Source organism: Lentinula edodes (assembly GCF_021015755.1).
Source record: "Lentinula edodes strain Le(Bin) 0899 ss11 chromosome Unknown C8R40scaffold_12, whole genome shotgun sequence".
In the NCBI taxonomy this organism is placed as follows: domain Eukaryota; kingdom Fungi; phylum Basidiomycota; class Agaricomycetes; order Agaricales; family Omphalotaceae; genus Lentinula; species Lentinula edodes.
Window position 1 is genome coordinate 665,366 of NW_025764318.1, and position 14,928 is coordinate 680,293.

At 46.5% G+C, this 14,928-nt stretch overlaps 7 protein-coding genes across 7 annotated transcripts; 4 read left to right on the top strand and 3 right to left on the bottom strand.

The window, feature by feature from the left end:
• Positions 1-1,792: 1,792 nt before the first annotated feature.
• On the bottom strand, positions 1,793-2,370 carry C8R40DRAFT_1098645 (uncharacterized protein). The gene is made up of 2 exons (XM_046227821.1): positions 1,932-2,370; positions 1,793-1,883 (listed from the first exon to the last, which is right to left on the bottom strand). Exons 1-2 carry the CDS (start codon positions 2,263-2,265, stop codon positions 1,852-1,854), a joined length of 366 nt encoding a protein of 121 aa, XP_046087871.1. The 5' UTR covers positions 2,266-2,370; the 3' UTR covers positions 1,793-1,851.
• Positions 2,371-2,431: 61 nt separating this feature from the next.
• On the top strand, positions 2,432-3,723 carry C8R40DRAFT_1098648 (uncharacterized protein). The gene is made up of 5 exons (XM_046227822.1): positions 2,432-2,546; positions 2,606-2,735; positions 2,787-2,872; positions 2,923-3,036; positions 3,100-3,723. Exons 1-5 carry the CDS (start codon positions 2,507-2,509, stop codon positions 3,615-3,617), a joined length of 888 nt encoding a protein of 295 aa, XP_046087872.1. The 5' UTR covers positions 2,432-2,506; the 3' UTR covers positions 3,618-3,723.
• Positions 3,724-4,326: 603 nt separating this feature from the next.
• On the top strand, positions 4,327-6,990 carry C8R40DRAFT_116615 (glucoamylase). Its single transcript, XM_046230804.1, has 11 exons — positions 4,327-4,741; positions 4,803-4,918; positions 4,988-5,036; positions 5,095-5,108; positions 5,171-5,315; positions 5,371-5,803; positions 5,867-6,123; positions 6,177-6,394; positions 6,448-6,466; positions 6,530-6,606; positions 6,673-6,990. The coding sequence occupies exons 1-11, from the start codon at positions 4,488-4,490 to the stop codon at positions 6,816-6,818; spliced, it is 1,728 nt and encodes a 575-aa protein (XP_046087873.1). The 5' UTR covers positions 4,327-4,487; the 3' UTR covers positions 6,819-6,990.
• A 926-nt stretch (positions 6,991-7,916) lies between these two features.
• On the top strand, positions 7,917-9,996 carry C8R40DRAFT_1042252 (glucoamylase; the record flags this gene model as incomplete). The annotated part of the gene is made up of 8 exons (XM_046224066.1): positions 7,917-8,170; positions 8,221-8,385; positions 8,434-8,447; positions 8,494-8,638; positions 8,693-9,125; positions 9,179-9,638; positions 9,694-9,789; positions 9,848-9,996. 8 exons carry the CDS (start codon positions 7,917-7,919, stop codon positions 9,994-9,996), a joined length of 1,716 nt encoding a protein of 571 aa, XP_046087874.1.
• A 562-nt stretch (positions 9,997-10,558) lies between these two features.
• C8R40DRAFT_1169295 (uncharacterized protein) lies at positions 10,559-12,031 on the bottom strand (the record flags this gene model as incomplete). The annotated part of the gene is made up of 10 exons (XM_046231351.1): positions 10,559-10,686; positions 10,746-10,812; positions 10,874-10,893; positions 10,961-11,161; positions 11,223-11,229; positions 11,293-11,444; positions 11,498-11,601; positions 11,656-11,772; positions 11,826-11,889; positions 11,944-12,031. 10 exons carry the CDS (start codon positions 12,029-12,031, stop codon positions 10,559-10,561), a joined length of 948 nt encoding a protein of 315 aa, XP_046087875.1.
• A 435-nt stretch (positions 12,032-12,466) lies between these two features.
• Positions 12,467-13,266, top strand: C8R40DRAFT_1098687 (ribosomal protein S5 domain 2-type protein). The gene has a single exon (XM_046227823.1). The coding sequence runs from the start codon at positions 12,497-12,499 to the stop codon at positions 13,019-13,021; it is 525 nt and encodes a 174-aa protein (XP_046087876.1). The 5' UTR covers positions 12,467-12,496; the 3' UTR covers positions 13,022-13,266.
• On the bottom strand, positions 13,154-14,757 carry C8R40DRAFT_116886 (uncharacterized protein). The gene is made up of 2 exons (XM_046231264.1): positions 14,212-14,757; positions 13,154-14,157 (listed from the first exon to the last, which is right to left on the bottom strand). The coding sequence occupies exons 1-2, from the start codon at positions 14,498-14,500 to the stop codon at positions 13,286-13,288; spliced, it is 1,161 nt and encodes a 386-aa protein (XP_046087877.1). The 5' UTR covers positions 14,501-14,757; the 3' UTR covers positions 13,154-13,285.
• Positions 14,758-14,928: the final 171 nt, after the last annotated feature.

Sequence of the window (14,928 nt, forward strand, 5' to 3'; positions counted from 1 at the left end):
CGCTTGACTGGCAAGATTGCGGAAATCTCTGTCTCTTCCATAGCGCTGTTCAACTCCTGAGTAAGGAAATTTTCATCATCCGAGTCATCTCCCTGACAGCTCGCAGTATCATCTTCTGCTGCTACGGGTTCACTGGAAGGTGGGGGCGTAGCCTCGCGCCTGTGAATAGGTCGAATGCTGGGAGATTGGGTAATAGTCAGGCTTTCGAATACAGACGGGCCTTTCTGTGGTGTAGCCATTCTACGAGGGGTGAACAATGAGAACTCTTCTTCTTCAGGGGACGAGCTTGAAGAAGCAAAGCGTCTACGTGGAGGAGTTTGTGGAGGGGCAGGCTGCATAGGAGAAGGAGAGGGTGTGCGCTGAGGAGAAGATGGAAATGATATAGAGGTGCCGGCAGCAGCGATGACAGGAGGCAGTAGATCCGGTACGGGATGCAGCGAAGGACCCGCGATCGGCCCTTTCTTTGAAAACGAAGAGAGCCCAGAGCCGGATGCGACAGGCTCATCGGCCCCGCTTGAGAATACCGCAGGTGTGCTCATGGTTCTATGCATTAGTCCTGATTTTCTTTGTTGCGACCATTTCATTCTCTTCGCCAACTTTTCTTCCTGCTTGCGCTGTTCCATCTCCTTCATCATTGACAGGGCCTCTTCTGACAATCTCGGTTGCAGGGCTGTCTGTGTCCGAGCCCAATCGGGAACCACGTATGGCATCTTTAGTCGTGCCCGAGATTGTGTTCTCTGACCGCCTGGTTTCGGCATGGAGGGAGAATCAGGTATGACAATAGGTTGATCCTTCGAAAACCCAGGGCTCATGATGGTCCTGTTGGACCGGGGAGGTGAGGAAAATGTGCCATTTCGCTCTTGATTTCGTTTGAAGGAATGAGTGTCATCTAGAGCTTCACTCAGGGTCCGCTTTCTAGTGCTCGGAACAGAAGGAATGGCTTCGTTGGTGAAAGTAGTAGTGGGTCGTAGATACTGATTAACGCCGGAAGCTAGGAGGACCTGCTGCTGCGGCAATGGAGGAATATCTATGGAGAGAGTTGCAAGGGATTTTCCCTCCTCTGCACCACGTTCTGCACGCCTGCGAAATGCAGACGGATTAACATTCTCTTTGTCAAGAATTACAATGGTATCATCAGGTGACGTAGGGGCAGTAGGAGCAGGAGGGGTCCGCGGCGGTGTTTGTGGTGCTTGGGGTAATGTTACAGGAGCTTGTGAAGGCGCTAGTTTTCTGAGAGCGTCTGCGATTGTGAGTTCTGTATTCGTCTTAGTGGCGGAATCGATGAAGCTTATAACACGTAACAAAGCTTCACGATTGACCTGCGGATTATTTTTCGCTGCTTCCAATATGGAGAGAAGTTCCGAGGATAGGTTTTGTGAGGAAATTTCCTGAACAGACGACGAGGATGCTTGAGCAGACTGAGAATTCAGAGGCGCATGTGTATTCTGAATGGGTAGTACATTTGAGGCGGATGTTGAATGGGACGTTTGTGAATAAGAGTACCGGTAAGCAAATGGTTTTGGTAGAGCCAATGAGGGACCTGCAGGTTGAATTAAGCACAAATCGCCAGACGCCTCCAATATGCGATCTGCTTCAGTCTTTAGAGTAGGAGCAGGTTTACTATTGAGTCGTTCCATTTCTCTCTGTTTACGCCTTTGCGCCCTATCACTCTCTTCCATTTGACGCGCAAGAGCAGCGCTGATTCTGCCAGCTGCCGCAGAGTCAGGCACTTTGTATGATAAGTCAATACGAACGCATTACTTCACCCATTTGTTTGAGGTCTTACCTTTGTAGATAGCAGGAGTCTGAGCAAAATAGGGATCAGAAGGTGATTGTCGGAGAACATTCTTGTCAACGCACCTCGCAAAGCACAAAAACCACTTGTAAGGCCTCTTGTCCTACCCTGTCCTTCACTAACGTCCCAGTCACAGTGGAATGCCCATTTGATGCCCGTATAGCAGATATACGACCACATGCTACTGAAACTGTCTGCAATGAAGTACTAGTGCTAGCCACTGAAGCCAGCGATTCCAAGGGATCTAGGGAGTACACCGAGAAGTCTTTCTTGCTGTTATTGAAGAGTTCAGGACTGGAGTTATATATGATATCGATACAGCTCTTAAGAGAAGTGCTGGCAAACTGGGTCGAGTTTCCGATAGAATTTTCGTTTATAGGATAAATCTGTACGGGAGATGGTGAACGAGAAAGAACGTAGGTTTGTGCAGGAGATACAGAGTGTAGAACCCTAATATATCTGTTCTTCATAGCTCAGGGCACAAGAGCGCTTTGGTCTACGCGTCAAGAGCCACTTGAAAGGTAAAGACAGAGCGGGTACAAGTTGTTGAAAGCAATGAGGTTGATGTCACAAACACGGGCCACGTGCTACCGTATCACACAGGCGGTGGCAATGCAGTGACATCGAAATTTGAATTTCTCATCTCACCAGGACAACCACCAGAAGATCTATTAACATACAGGGCGTCTTCAACTATCCGGCTGCCACAACATGGCTTTTAGGTTCTCTACTATCAGGCGATTTTTATCCGGCAAGCTTTCCTCGCCAACTTCATGTGTGCCTCTGCAACAACAATAATCTGTTTCACAGTCAACCTCGCTTTTATTCATATCTCTTGTCTAGCCTTAGCTATCTATCTCTGTCGCTCATTCATGTCTCGTAACACTATCTGGATCATCGGGTTTCTAGAAGTCGCACTGGTACTTCTCTTTGTAAACTCGTACGTGAATATACTATTACAAACAATGCCGCTCCAAATTCTTCATCCCAGAGCTGTCGCCAAGCCGTTGTTCAAACATACTACCTCCGTATTGCAAGAGCTCTGTAGCAGCTTTGCTACTTTCGCATTGAATTCAGGTCCGTCGTTGTTCAGTATATGACCGATTCTACTTTAACCGATTACTCAGTGCTATCTCTGCTCGTTGTATCGCTTGAGGTCAACGACAGAGAAATGGCGCGTTTGAATATGGGTCGCGCGATCCATGTCTGGATTCGTATCGTACTCGCCGTCGTATTCACTCGTGAGTTGTTGGAGTTTTTTGTAGTACATACAATATAACTCATTTAACTGTACATTCTGAAAGAGTTCAGCTACACGATCATTCTAGTTATTTTAGCTATGTTGACTCACTTCTCGTTCGACAAAAACGTATGGAAGCGCGACATCGACTCTTCGCCTGCTCCGTTTCCCTTCGCGATCATCGTCTCGATCCTTCTTCCTTGCTTCTTGCGTCGTCCTGATCTGACTCTTCCACCTTTCCCGTCTGGTCCTGCCGATGCTTCACCTGTGATTCGACCTCCGTGTAATTTTCCAGGTACCTGTGGATGTCCCGAGAAACCAGTTTCACAACAAGTATCAAGTCTAAGCAAAACTGAAGACCAGATATCAACATTATCAACTATTCCATTGAACTCAGAAGGCATTACTCGAGCTCGCCGCACGTCAATAGCCGATTCGGAAGCACGTCTTAGCATCATTTCCAAGATTTCAAGAAAAAGTTCCATCACGACCTCGCAATCACTAGTGCAAGTCCCCAATGCAGCACAACGGAGGATGTCGTTTCCTCTCACGCTAACCATGTGGTCGGATGAAATGGAGTAATATCTCTATCCTATCCAGGCAAATACTATCTAGAGTAGAATCCTACCGTCAGATTATATGTTTATTCCGTAGCTATCTCAAAGTGAATCTCAGCGTGACAGAAATGGCTTTACATGTGGGGTTTCTCGAGTTTGAGTTGTTGCTGTCCACATTTTGAGTCTTATCATCTCTTGTCGGCGAGTCCTCGTTCGCATTGGAAACAAATATCTTGAATGACAGTTGTGTGTACGTGACTAAGCGCTTCCCTCTTATGTCCGCGGTCAGATGCTTCGGTGTGATGTGGACCATCTACAACGAATGCGCTACAGTAACAGGAGTCAAATCTAGCCAACTTTCCCACTGCCCCACAAGTCCTATTCACAGCTTTCCGAACCACCAATTTGGGACAAAGGATCAGTGGATGTATCTATGTCAAAATAGGCTACGTCGTCATTTGTCCAGAAGAACGACTTCTGACTTCAATTTCGATCGATTTATCTCCTACCATGTGGGCGAGTTCAAAATTAGCACGATTCTTCGGCGTCCACGCGTCCCCCTCAACATATGACTCGTCCCCTTACTTTCATCTGCTTTTGGTTTTCTATACCGCGATGAACTACGCGTAAGCTTCTATATTTCTTAGGGTTTACAACTTTTTTTTCGGGTACCTTTATTAGGCTCATGGCTCTGAATTTCCGACTCGGAGTTACCAAAGCAGCAGCTCTATGGATGTTTTCTTTATACCAGTCTACTTTGGGGAATTCTAAGTCGCGTAATGACATGTCGCGTCATGTTTTCGCAAGGGAAGGGTAATACGTCTATGCATAAAAGCTTCAAAAATTCATCAACAAAAGACCAGAGCTCCCCCAGTTCCCTACGTCTGTCTTCAGCATGTTGTTAACCGTCTTGTACAGCTTCCTCGTTGTTCACAACGCTTGGGCTCAGTCCAGCACGGTCGACGCGTATATCTCCACAGAATCGCCGCTTGCAAAAGCAGGTTTACTCGCTAACATTGGTCCTTCGGGATCCAAGTCTTCGGGAGCTCTGTCGGGAATAGTAATCGCCTCGCCGTCAAACGTGAACCCCGACTATCTGTATACATGGACCCGAGACTCTGCTCTTGTTTTCCAAACTATCATTGACCAGTGAATTACTTCCTTGCCTTTCAACTATCCTCTACTGACTAAAAGTCTGTGCTGCTTCTAGATTCACCCTTGGTCTTGATACGACTTTGCGTAGCGAGATCGACAACTACGTCGGAGCTCAGGCTATCATTCAACAGGTTTCCAACCCATCCGGCACTATTACCACTGGCGGTCTTGGTAGGTTCAAGCTCTTATTGTCCGACACGTCGGGTGTCAAGTTTCTGATATTTTCTGATGTACGCTCAGGTGAACCCAAGTTCAATATTGATGAAACTGCTTTTACCGGAGCCTGGGGGTAAGTTTGAAAACGTCGTTGTCCGTGTTCGAATATTTGTTGACGTGGTATATTCCAGACGTCCGCAAAGAGGTACACTATGAATTCATCAACATTAAATATCTAGTTTTGACCGCAGTTATTCTGTATATTAGATGGCCCCGCCCTGCGTTCGAATGCCCTGATAACATGGGCGAATTATCTCTTGACTGAGGACAACACCACTTATGTCACCAATACTCTGTGGCCCATCATTCAGAATGATCTCAACTATGTCGCGGAAAATTGGAATCAATCTACGTTTGTGTCTGATTGCTATATTTGAAAATTTTCGTCATCAACCGCGTTCAACTAGGTATGACCTTTGGGAGGAAGTTGATTCGTCCTCGTTCTTTACCACGGCCGTCCAGCATCGCAGCTTGCGACAGGGTGTTCAACTAGCAAATGCTATCAGTCAGACGTCTGTTGTATCGAGCTGGACTGCACAGGCCGAAAACCTGCTTTGCTTCCTTCAGTCCTTCTGGAATACTGCAGGCTATATCACAGCCAACACTGGAGGCGGTAGATCAGGCAAGGACGCGAACACAGTTCTTGCCAGCATCCATACTTTCGACGCCGCTGCTGGCTGTGATGCTCTTACTTTCCAACCTTGCTCCGACGTCGCTTTATCGAACTTGCTAACATACGTCGACGCTTTCCGATCCGTCTACTCTATCAATTCTGGAATAGCTGAAAATTCAGGTGTTGCCACTGGACGATACCCAGAGGACTCGTACCAAGGTGGAAATGTGAGTAGGAATGGATGTTCATCGTTCAATTCGCTCTGGTTGACGATTCAATAACCTGAATAGCCTTGGTATCTGACTACACTTGCTGTCGCCGAGCTGCTCTATGACTCCCTCACAGTCTGGAATGCACAAGGATCTCTCAATGTCACTTCCCTTTCCCTTCCATTTTTCCAAGTTTTCGACTCTTCCGTAACTGTAGGCAGCTACGCCTCGAGCACTAGTACCTTTACTACCCTTACTGCTGGCATTCAAGACTATGCTGACGCGTTCGTGGAAATTGTGGCAAAATATACGCCCTCAGACGGTGAATTATCAGAACAGTAAGTTCGCGTCATTTTCATAGAGTCGTATCTCAATCTCAAGTTGTTCCTAGGTATTCCAAAACTGACGGGTCCCAACTGAGTGCTGTAGACCTGACCTGGAGCTATGCCTCCGCTCTGACTGCCTTCGACGCTAGAGCGGGAGTCATCCCGGCCAGCTGGGGCGCAAAAGGCTTAACCAGTACATGTGGGATTTCCACTGGAGGAGGAGGAGGAGGAGCAGGTACCGTTGCTGTCACATTCAACGTCGATGCTACCACTGTTTTCGGAGGTACGTCGGGTGACCCAGTCCGTTTAACGAACTCATATCTCACTATGCCGCAGAAAACATTTATATTTGCGGGTATGTATAGGATAGCCTAACTGGAATGCCCGTACCTTCCATGGCTTAACATAAAAAATGTAGGTCCGTGGACGCCCTTCAAAACTGGGACCCGAACACCGCTTTGCTGTTGAGTTCTGCGGACTACCCCATCTGGAGCAGTACGTCCATCTCGTCAAAAATGACATCGTTCGTGTCGCCATGTCGCTTACTCACTTGTTCACTAGTTACGGTTAATCTTCCTGCGAGCACGGACATACAATACAAGTATGTTCGTATTGACGGCTCTAGCATCACCTGGGAATCAGACCCGAACATGGAGATTACAACTCCTGCAAGTGGTACGTACATCGAGAACGACACTTGGCGATGAGTGGAGGGGATATCCTGAGTGTCTGAACGACCAAAAATCCACCTTTTCGATATTTTGTATTTTTCAGTTCGCTCACTTTCATTGGATCCTTTGTTTATTCCTATATACACCACCTTGTTTCTTCGTCGACGATACGAAATGCGACCATTCTTAGACATATGATTGAGTGCCCATTGCTCATTAGATGAGCTAGTGCCAGTAGAACTGAGTTGCTCAATGTGCATCACACGAGTCATTGCTGATGGACTTGTTGTAACCTGTCCATCTTCCTCCGTAATTAGTTCGATGACAGTTCAGATTTTTTTGCTATGCACCTTACACCTGAATTTTCCGGTTGTGCTACTTGATCACCCCACCATATCAATATATGCTATTTAAGAGAGACATATCTACACAGTTCCATTACACATTGCACTGAGCCAAGGCCAGATGGCACATGGAGATTTGGATAATGGTGCAAATGGTAGGCATTAGCTTCAGGACTTGTCAGAGCATTGATTGCAGTTATATTGTGCAAGGCAGGTAGAAGTACTTCAACCTGGAATTGATATCAGTAATCATTCTTGTGAAATGGGACGGCCATTGCGGCTCATTGCAGTCGGTCTTGGGGGGTCAAGTACTCAATGATCACGTAAAAACGAGGCTGTAAGTGGCCGGCCGGCTTCCGTATGGAGTAGCGGAGAGTAGCGGGTTATGCCACATATAGTCAAGAAGTTGATTACATAATGAGTCTCTTTTGGAAGACTCCGTTATTCCGTTGCAGCTATTACACTCTTTGCCACACCAATGTAGTCTCGCGGGCCAGAATTCACGAGAGGGAAGACAAAGTGCGTTCACTCAATGCCAATGACGATTTGAAAGCGAATGATAATCTTCCAGTACGCCATTTCGGAAAGGGAGCGCCCCATGCGATAGGCTGATCTACACATGACCGCGACGCATAGAATGGTTCGCAAAATTCGAATGGCATAAGTAGGGGCATATGTATCCGGGTTACATACATACATTCAAACACCTGATCGGAACCGAGCTTAAAAGCAGGTCCCTATATGTTTCCACAAACACTCCTTTGCCATCGACTTTCAAGTGAACTCAGCAATGTTGCTCTCTGCTGTATTCCTCGCCTTATTTGCTCCCAGCGTCTGGGCACAATCCAGCGTCATTGATGCATATGTAGCCTCTGAATCGCCCATCGCCAAAGCATCCATGCTCGCCAACATTGGTCCATCTGGCAGCAAATCATCAGGTGCCTTTTCTGGAATCGTTATTGCCTCGCCATCTACAGAAAATCCAGACTACCTTTATACGTGGACAAGAGACTCAGCCTTGACATTTCAGACCATCATCGACCAGTGAGTGATTGACTATATTTTGGCTGGAACAAAAGTAACGAAATGGTCAGGTTTACACTCGGTTTTGACACCACGCTTCGAGGAGAGATCGATAACTATGTCGGAGCTCAGGCTATCGTTCAACAGATTCCCAATCCTTCGGGTGATATCACTACCGGTGGCCTTGGCGAGCCCAAGTTCTATGTCAACGAGACTGCGTTCACTGGACCCTGGGGGTATGTTTGATGACTATTCGACTTGCACTTCTCTAATTCTTTTTTTAGTCGCCCACAGCGAGGTATACATTCATTTCTCTGACCCACTATGTTTTTGACGCGACTTAGATGGTCCTGCCCTTCGTTCTACTGCCCTCATAACATGGGCAAACTATCTTTTATCTGAAGGCAATACATCTTACGTGACGGATACCTTGTGGCCAATCATTGAGAACGATTTGAACTATGTATCTTCCAATTGGAACCAAAGCACGTATGTATCTGGCACAATTTTTGTGTGGTTTTTCCGTTGAACTTTTCACTTCAGTTATGATCTCTGGGAGGAAATTTATTCGTCTTCGTTCTTCTCTACTGCCGTCCAACACCGTGCCCTGCGTCAAGGAATCACGCTCGCTAGAGCCATTGGTCAAACATCGCTCGCTTCCAGCTATGGAAATCAAGCGGACTTTTTACTTTGTTTCCTCCAGTCTTACTGGAATCCTACAGGATACATGACCGCTAACACGGGAGGTGGACGATCTGGCATTGATGCTAACAGCGTTCTTGCGAGTATTCACACGTTCGACGCGGCTGCTGGCTGTGACGCCATCACCTTTCAACCATGCTCTGACGTTGCGCTCCTGAATCTCTTTACCTACGTGAACGCCTTCCGGAATACATATGAAATCAATTCTGGCATCTCTACGAATGAGGCTGTCCTTACCGGACGGTATCCGGAAGATGTTTACATGGGTGGGAATGTCAGTCGGTTTCTGCTTCTTCAACCTGTACCAAACTCACTAGACATGGATAGCCCTGGTATCTTACCACACTAGCTGTAGCGGAACAACTGTACGACTCTTTAATCGTTTGGAATAGTCAAGGATCGCTCGACGTCACCAACATCTCTCTTCCCTTCTTCAAGCAGTTTGACTCGACGATCACTGCAGGCACATATACCTCTTCATCGCCCGAATTCAGTACCCTTACTGCAGCAGTAAAAACCTTTTCTGACGGTTTTGTCGCGCTCGTGGCCAAATATACACCATCATCAGGGGGACTGGCCGAGCAAATCAGCAGGAGCAACGGGGCTCCCGTGAGCGCAGTGGATCTGACATGGAGTTATGCATCTGCGTTGACGGCGTTTGATGCTCGAGCGGGTGTCATCCCTGGTAGTTGGGGTGCACAAGGCCTATCGCTGAACTGTGGTGGGGGTCCTGTCGCTCAAACGGTGTCTGTGACTTTCAATGTCGATGCTTCTACTCTTGAAGGCCGTAAGCTGTTTTCTCTCGTACCAGACCCGGACTAACAAGTTATGGTTCCGTACAGAAAATGTCTATCTGACTGGCGCAGTTGACGCTCTTGAAGACTGGTCGACTGATAATGCTATCCTTTTGAGCTCCGCAAATTATCCCACTTGGAGCGGTAAGCCCAAGTCTACGTCGAATTCTATGTAGTAGTATCTAACACTTTATGATTCAAGTCACGGTGGATCTTCCTGGAAGCACCGATGTTCAATACAAGTACATAAAGAAGGATGGATCGGGTACTGTCACCTGGGAGTCTGATCCGAACATGGAGATTACAACTCCCGCTAATGGAACATACGCTACGAATGACACTTGGAGGTAGTCTGTATTATCCTCAAGCACGTGTCATCCTCAAGTGCCTATGGTGCTCATCTGAACACAATCATCTATATCACGATACCTCAAAGGACCAATTAACATAGCTATCTCCCACAAGGAAAGAAGCCAAAATTGTAGGATAATTCATCATGCATGTATACGGAAGGGATCATAATATACATCAGTCACAACATAATATACAGGACGATACACAAAGACACAGATACACAACTATGTAGTACATAGATACACAAATAGCAAAAATACAACGGAACGTCGGAAGAACGCTATAATCTAGAAATACATGATAATATAGGTAACGGTTTTGAACATTTGGTTTCCAGACAGCAATATGCACATGCAACAGTAAAATTCTATGTAATTACAAGACGAAAAACGACAAGTATGTAGCACACATTTTAGACAGAAAACCCGGTGAATCATTGTATCGTCTTACAGAGGAATAGGCACTTTAGTATCAGTGGCTGATTCCTGCCCCGTTTGCAGTTTGCATTTTCTTTGGGGGGAATCGGTGTACATAGATAGAGTACGAGGGGAGGTCCACCTCACTCCATGCTACCAACTTGGGGCACTGGGACGTTGCCCTTGGCTTTGAGCTCACGCTGAGTAGCCTCTACTTCGTCTTGCACACGTTCGATAGATTTAAAGTACTTGACGGTCTTCACGCGGAGCTCTGGAAGATTGAAAAGGTGAGGTAAGGTATTGGGGTGAACGTGAATATCTATGACGTACCAGCGGTCGCATCCTCATCCACAACGATAAGAGCCCAGGGGTGCAATTGAAGCGCGGAGAGGGTCCACTGTGAAAGATAAAAGATGGATGTGAGCTGAGATTGATATTCTTGTGAAGACGAAGCATACCAAGTGGTTTACACCCCCCTCTACAGAAAGAATCCGAGTCGTGCTCTGTGAGTACTTAGAATTTTACAAGAAATAAATGGAGCCCACCAATTGCTTTGCTCAGAGCCAAAGCCTTCCGCTGTCCGGTAACGACAACAACGATCTCTCTAGAATCTAGGACTGTGGCGACGCCAACAGTCAAAGCCATGTGCGGCACAGCACTGATATCGTTGTTGAAGAAACGTGCATTAGCGAGGATAGTGTCGTACGCAAGCGTCTTGATACGAGTTCGGGACGCGAGGGAAGATCCTGTGAATGGACATCATGAGGTTCCTTCCATATGTATTTTTTTAACCAATGATTTGCGTACCAGGTTCCTATGTTGTATCAAATTATTCAAACTTTCTAGAGTCCCATGGCAGTAGACGGAGACTGCTTACATTGAAAGCGATATGGCCATCCTCTCCGATACCACCAAGGAACAGTTCAATACCACCGTATTTTTTGATTTTCTCTTCATAAGAGTTGCACTCGGCAATGAGGTCTATGGCATTTCCGTTCAGGATGTGGACTTGCGCAGGAGGTATGTCGACTGCAAGGATGATCTTCAGAAATCATACAGCATCAATATAACATTATACACACCATGAGAGAAGAATTCACGGAACATGAAGGTGTGGTATGACTCCGGATGGTCTTTGGGAAGGCCAACGTACTCGTCCATGTTGAAAGTCACGACATGTTTGAAGCTATAGAAAGGTAGTTCGTAACCTTCCGACATAAATGTTGTCAGATGAGCCTACGATAATTTTCCGTCTTTGACAAGCTTGATAAGGGCCTTGTATGTAGGTATAGGCGAAGAGCCTGTCGGCAGGCCAAGGACAAAAGGTTTCTCGGCAGTAGGGGCGAAATCGTTTATGCTGCATAATGCACAGTCAAGGAAGACGGTAATGAAACAGCAAATTCAACACACCGTCTACAGATGTAATGGGCGATATAGTCGCCAACAGAGGGAGGAGTTTCACGTATGATCAAACCTGGTTCATCATGAGCATGAAAAGCAAGACATGTCCTGCTGTTCTACGACATACGCATAACGACGAGAAAGTAAAGTGCAGATGGACAGCGGTGGTAGAGGATGGGTAAGAAAGAATCGGGAGCGAACCCGTTCTGATTCATGTGCTGGTCTTATATACATCTTTTTCTTGCTCACTTGCGATCTACTTGATAATCATGCGCAATTCGGGCCAGATGGATCAAAATTTTCTGTAATTTGGACTGTTCTGGGTGGTCTCAGCGAGCCTATTGAACAAATAATTCGAATACTAATTGACCAACGTGCACGTTCTCATTTTCTCCTAATAGTTCTATGGTCCATGATTTCCCCTTCTTGTCTACTTGGGTTTTCAGCTGGCTCTTTCACCTTGCGGATCTTCATCGGCCAGCACTGTTGCATGAAGGTTTTGAACGTAGCACATGGCACTCACAATTCTAAAACTGTCTCACGGGCCGCAAAGCGTTCATTGATCATGAACCTTCCGAATTCTTAACTGTAACTTACTAGTCCATGCTTTTCTTCGCTCGACAGAGACTAACTTTCATCATTCAGCGACGTAAATTATACACCGAAATTGCCAGTAAGAGATGGTCCCAAGTGTGCTTAGCTTTCCCTTCCTGAACGTGGTTTTTTTAGATTCTAGCAGCTGGCCATACCCCATCTACGCTTCCGAACGGCTTCATGATCGAAAATCAATCTTCGTGGCACATGCTTCAAGATTACCTAGCGACAGTCTGTTTCCTTTGTTCCTGGAAGTCCTGACAGCTTCCCCGAAGCTTAAGAAAGCCACACACTGTATGTACGCTTACCGTACTTCCGAGCCACAATCTTCAACATCCCATTCAAAATCGAAATTGGTTACTGGACAACATGATGGAGGAGAGAGCGGCAGCGGGAACCACCTAGCTCGACTTCTCGACGTGACAGGTTGTGAAAACACTGTAGTCGTCTGTTCAAGATGGTATGGAGGTGTGCAGTTGGGGGGTGACAGGTGGAGGCGAATTACCCATGTAGCGAAAGAAGCGTTGGATAAGGGAGGGTTTTGCGGGATGAGACACGAGGCCGATAGAGTCAGTGAACGCCCCAAGAAGAAAGGCCAGAAGAAGAAATGATACACTAGAGATCGAGTGTAATTCACTCCAGTGCCAGCGATATGCCTTGAAGCAGCGCTTCCCTCGTCATCTCTTCGAGGATCGATCCAAACGGGTATCTCAGACAATCCTTTCGACCCATTATCTTTTTTTTCGAGTACCCCATATCTATCCCGCTTGAAAACCATGAAGGCACCATCATGGGGACGAACAACACTTTGTAATGCGGAAGCAGAGCTCGAAGCACGTAGTTCTGCATGTGAACTAAGCATCGCAACGGTCAGGCTACTCCCTACCATGATAGACAATCATCTTACCTTGCGCATTATAAAACAATGTCCATGAATCCATCTTGGAATCGAGTGTACTCAAACCTCTAGCATCTTTCCCCGCACACTCCGGTTCCATGATCCAGCTTCCATGCCACAGTACCACTTGCCTATGTTGTTGTGCTTCCTTAGACAGCGCCTTCAGCGTTTCCACAATTTCTGGCAGAAATTTAGCCACTGTCACACGTAGTGCAATATCCAATATGCCCTCTCCGTACAAATTCCTGGACTCCAACGTGTTTTCACCCACTCTACCGTCTCGTTCAATTTCTCTACCGCGCATGATTCTAAGTGGCTTCTGCACAAACGACCAATTGCCTTGGAGTGTTCCGTCATATGTCCACGCAGGAGCAGGAAGCGGGCCTCGGTTGAGAACGAGCACGTCCGCCTTTCTTGCCTGTCCTAACCAATACCGTTCTTTCTGTCGCACACCTGTGTCTTGATCGACTTGCGCGAGGGGATCGGTATATCTCGGGTCTTGCATATCAGAGCCTACATAGAGCGAATTCGACAAGATGTATTTGAGGATACCTGATTGAGACGCATCGAGTTCGCGGTTGCTTGGATATTTCTTAAATCCACCGGGCGGAAAGAATGGCTCTGCCGAATTTGACGAGCGAGGTACGCGACAGATTTGATGAAATGTGCAGAATTCGGTACCAAGGCAGCTGTGTGATCTGTTTTCATGTAGCTCAAATGCTTGTAGCAGGTTGGCGTGCAAATAGAACGTTGTGTCTGGTCCTGCAAAGAGAATTTTCTTCCGGCGAATCAGTGGACATAAGGTGTCAACGCGAAGGGAATCTAGGTTCGCATCTGGACATAAGGTGTCTGAAAAAAATTCAGCTGAATTGGAGGACACAAATTTTGGGTGGTCTCTCGAACTTGTTGTACCATTGGCTTGCGGTCGCCCATTGTCCTCTTCCCGTGACCTCTTCGCTAGTCGGCACAAAATCATCTCTTGAACAGTTTTATACCGCTCTAGATATACTGTTTCAGGTTGAGTGGGAATATATTTGACAATTTCGTTCTTGAGAAACGGAAGACATTTGGCTGAAAGATAGACATCCAACGAGTGAGGATTGTTGAAAGAAAGATCCTGGATTGTTGTATATATGCGCCACAGAGCTGTTAACAGAATCGCAAACGCAGAAATTGTCTTCGCGCGTTTCATCGATGGGTGAGCCGGTGAAGCTTGAAGTTAGAAGGCCAAAGCTGTATAAATGCGAATCTAACACGGACACGTGATGATGCTCTACCGCGTTTCCCAAGTTCCAAGTTTCTGAATTCAAGAGAAGTCAAAGTTGGTCAAATATTCGTGGTTACTCTATAGTTATAGTGACCCTTCTAATATATGGTAGTAAGAGTGCCATTATTGCATAAGTATTTATTCTAACAAAGAATCGTTGAATCGTTGGAGTGACGCGTGCGAAACTTCAAGTTTTCTATGAGTTTTCTATGCGTCGTGAAATGTTATAACAGATTGTGCGGGTATCAGATGATCATTGTCTCGCTCCAACTTTCTGATACAAGAGATATGGGAATAGCGATCTTGAGTGGAAAGAACGGAGACTTAGCGTTGTCGCTTGGGATCACAGGCGC

Coding starts and splice junctions, on each gene's coding strand:
- C8R40DRAFT_116615 (XM_046230804.1), top strand. CDS start 4,488: ATGTTGTTAACCGTCTTGTACAGCTTCCTCGTTGTTCACAACGCTTGG. Junction 4,742..4,802: donor TTCCAAACTATCATTGACCA/GTGAATTACTTC, acceptor TGCTGCTTCTAG/ATTCACCCTTGGTCTTGATA. Junction 6,607..6,672: donor GGACTACCCCATCTGGAGCA/GTACGTCCATCT, acceptor CTTGTTCACTAG/TTACGGTTAATCTTCCTGCG.
- C8R40DRAFT_1098648 (XM_046227822.1), top strand. CDS start 2,507: ATGGCTTTTAGGTTCTCTACTATCAGGCGATTTTTATCCG. Junction 2,736..2,786: donor GTACTTCTCTTTGTAAACTC/GTACGTGAATAT, acceptor TCTTCATCCCAG/AGCTGTCGCCAAGCCGTTGT. Junction 2,873..2,922: donor TACTTTCGCATTGAATTCAG/GTCCGTCGTTGT, acceptor CCGATTACTCAG/TGCTATCTCTGCTCGTTGTA.
- C8R40DRAFT_116886 (XM_046231264.1), bottom strand. CDS start 14,500: ATGAAACGCGCGAAGACAATTTCTGCGTTTGCGATTCTGTTAACAGCT. Junction 14,158..14,211: donor GCAAGCCAATGGTACAACAA/GTTCGAGAGACC, acceptor AATTTTTTTCAG/ACACCTTATGTCCAGATGCG.
- C8R40DRAFT_1098687 (XM_046227823.1), top strand. CDS start 12,497: ATGGTCCCAAGTGTGCTTAGCTTTCCCTTCCTGAACGTGGTTTTTTTA.
- C8R40DRAFT_1098645 (XM_046227821.1), bottom strand. CDS start 2,265: ATGAAGAACAGATATATTAGGGTTCTACACTCTGTATCTCCTGCACAA. Junction 1,884..1,931: donor GGCATCAAATGGGCATTCCA/CTGTGACTGGGA, acceptor AAGAGGCCTTAC/AAGTGGTTTTTGTGCTTTGC.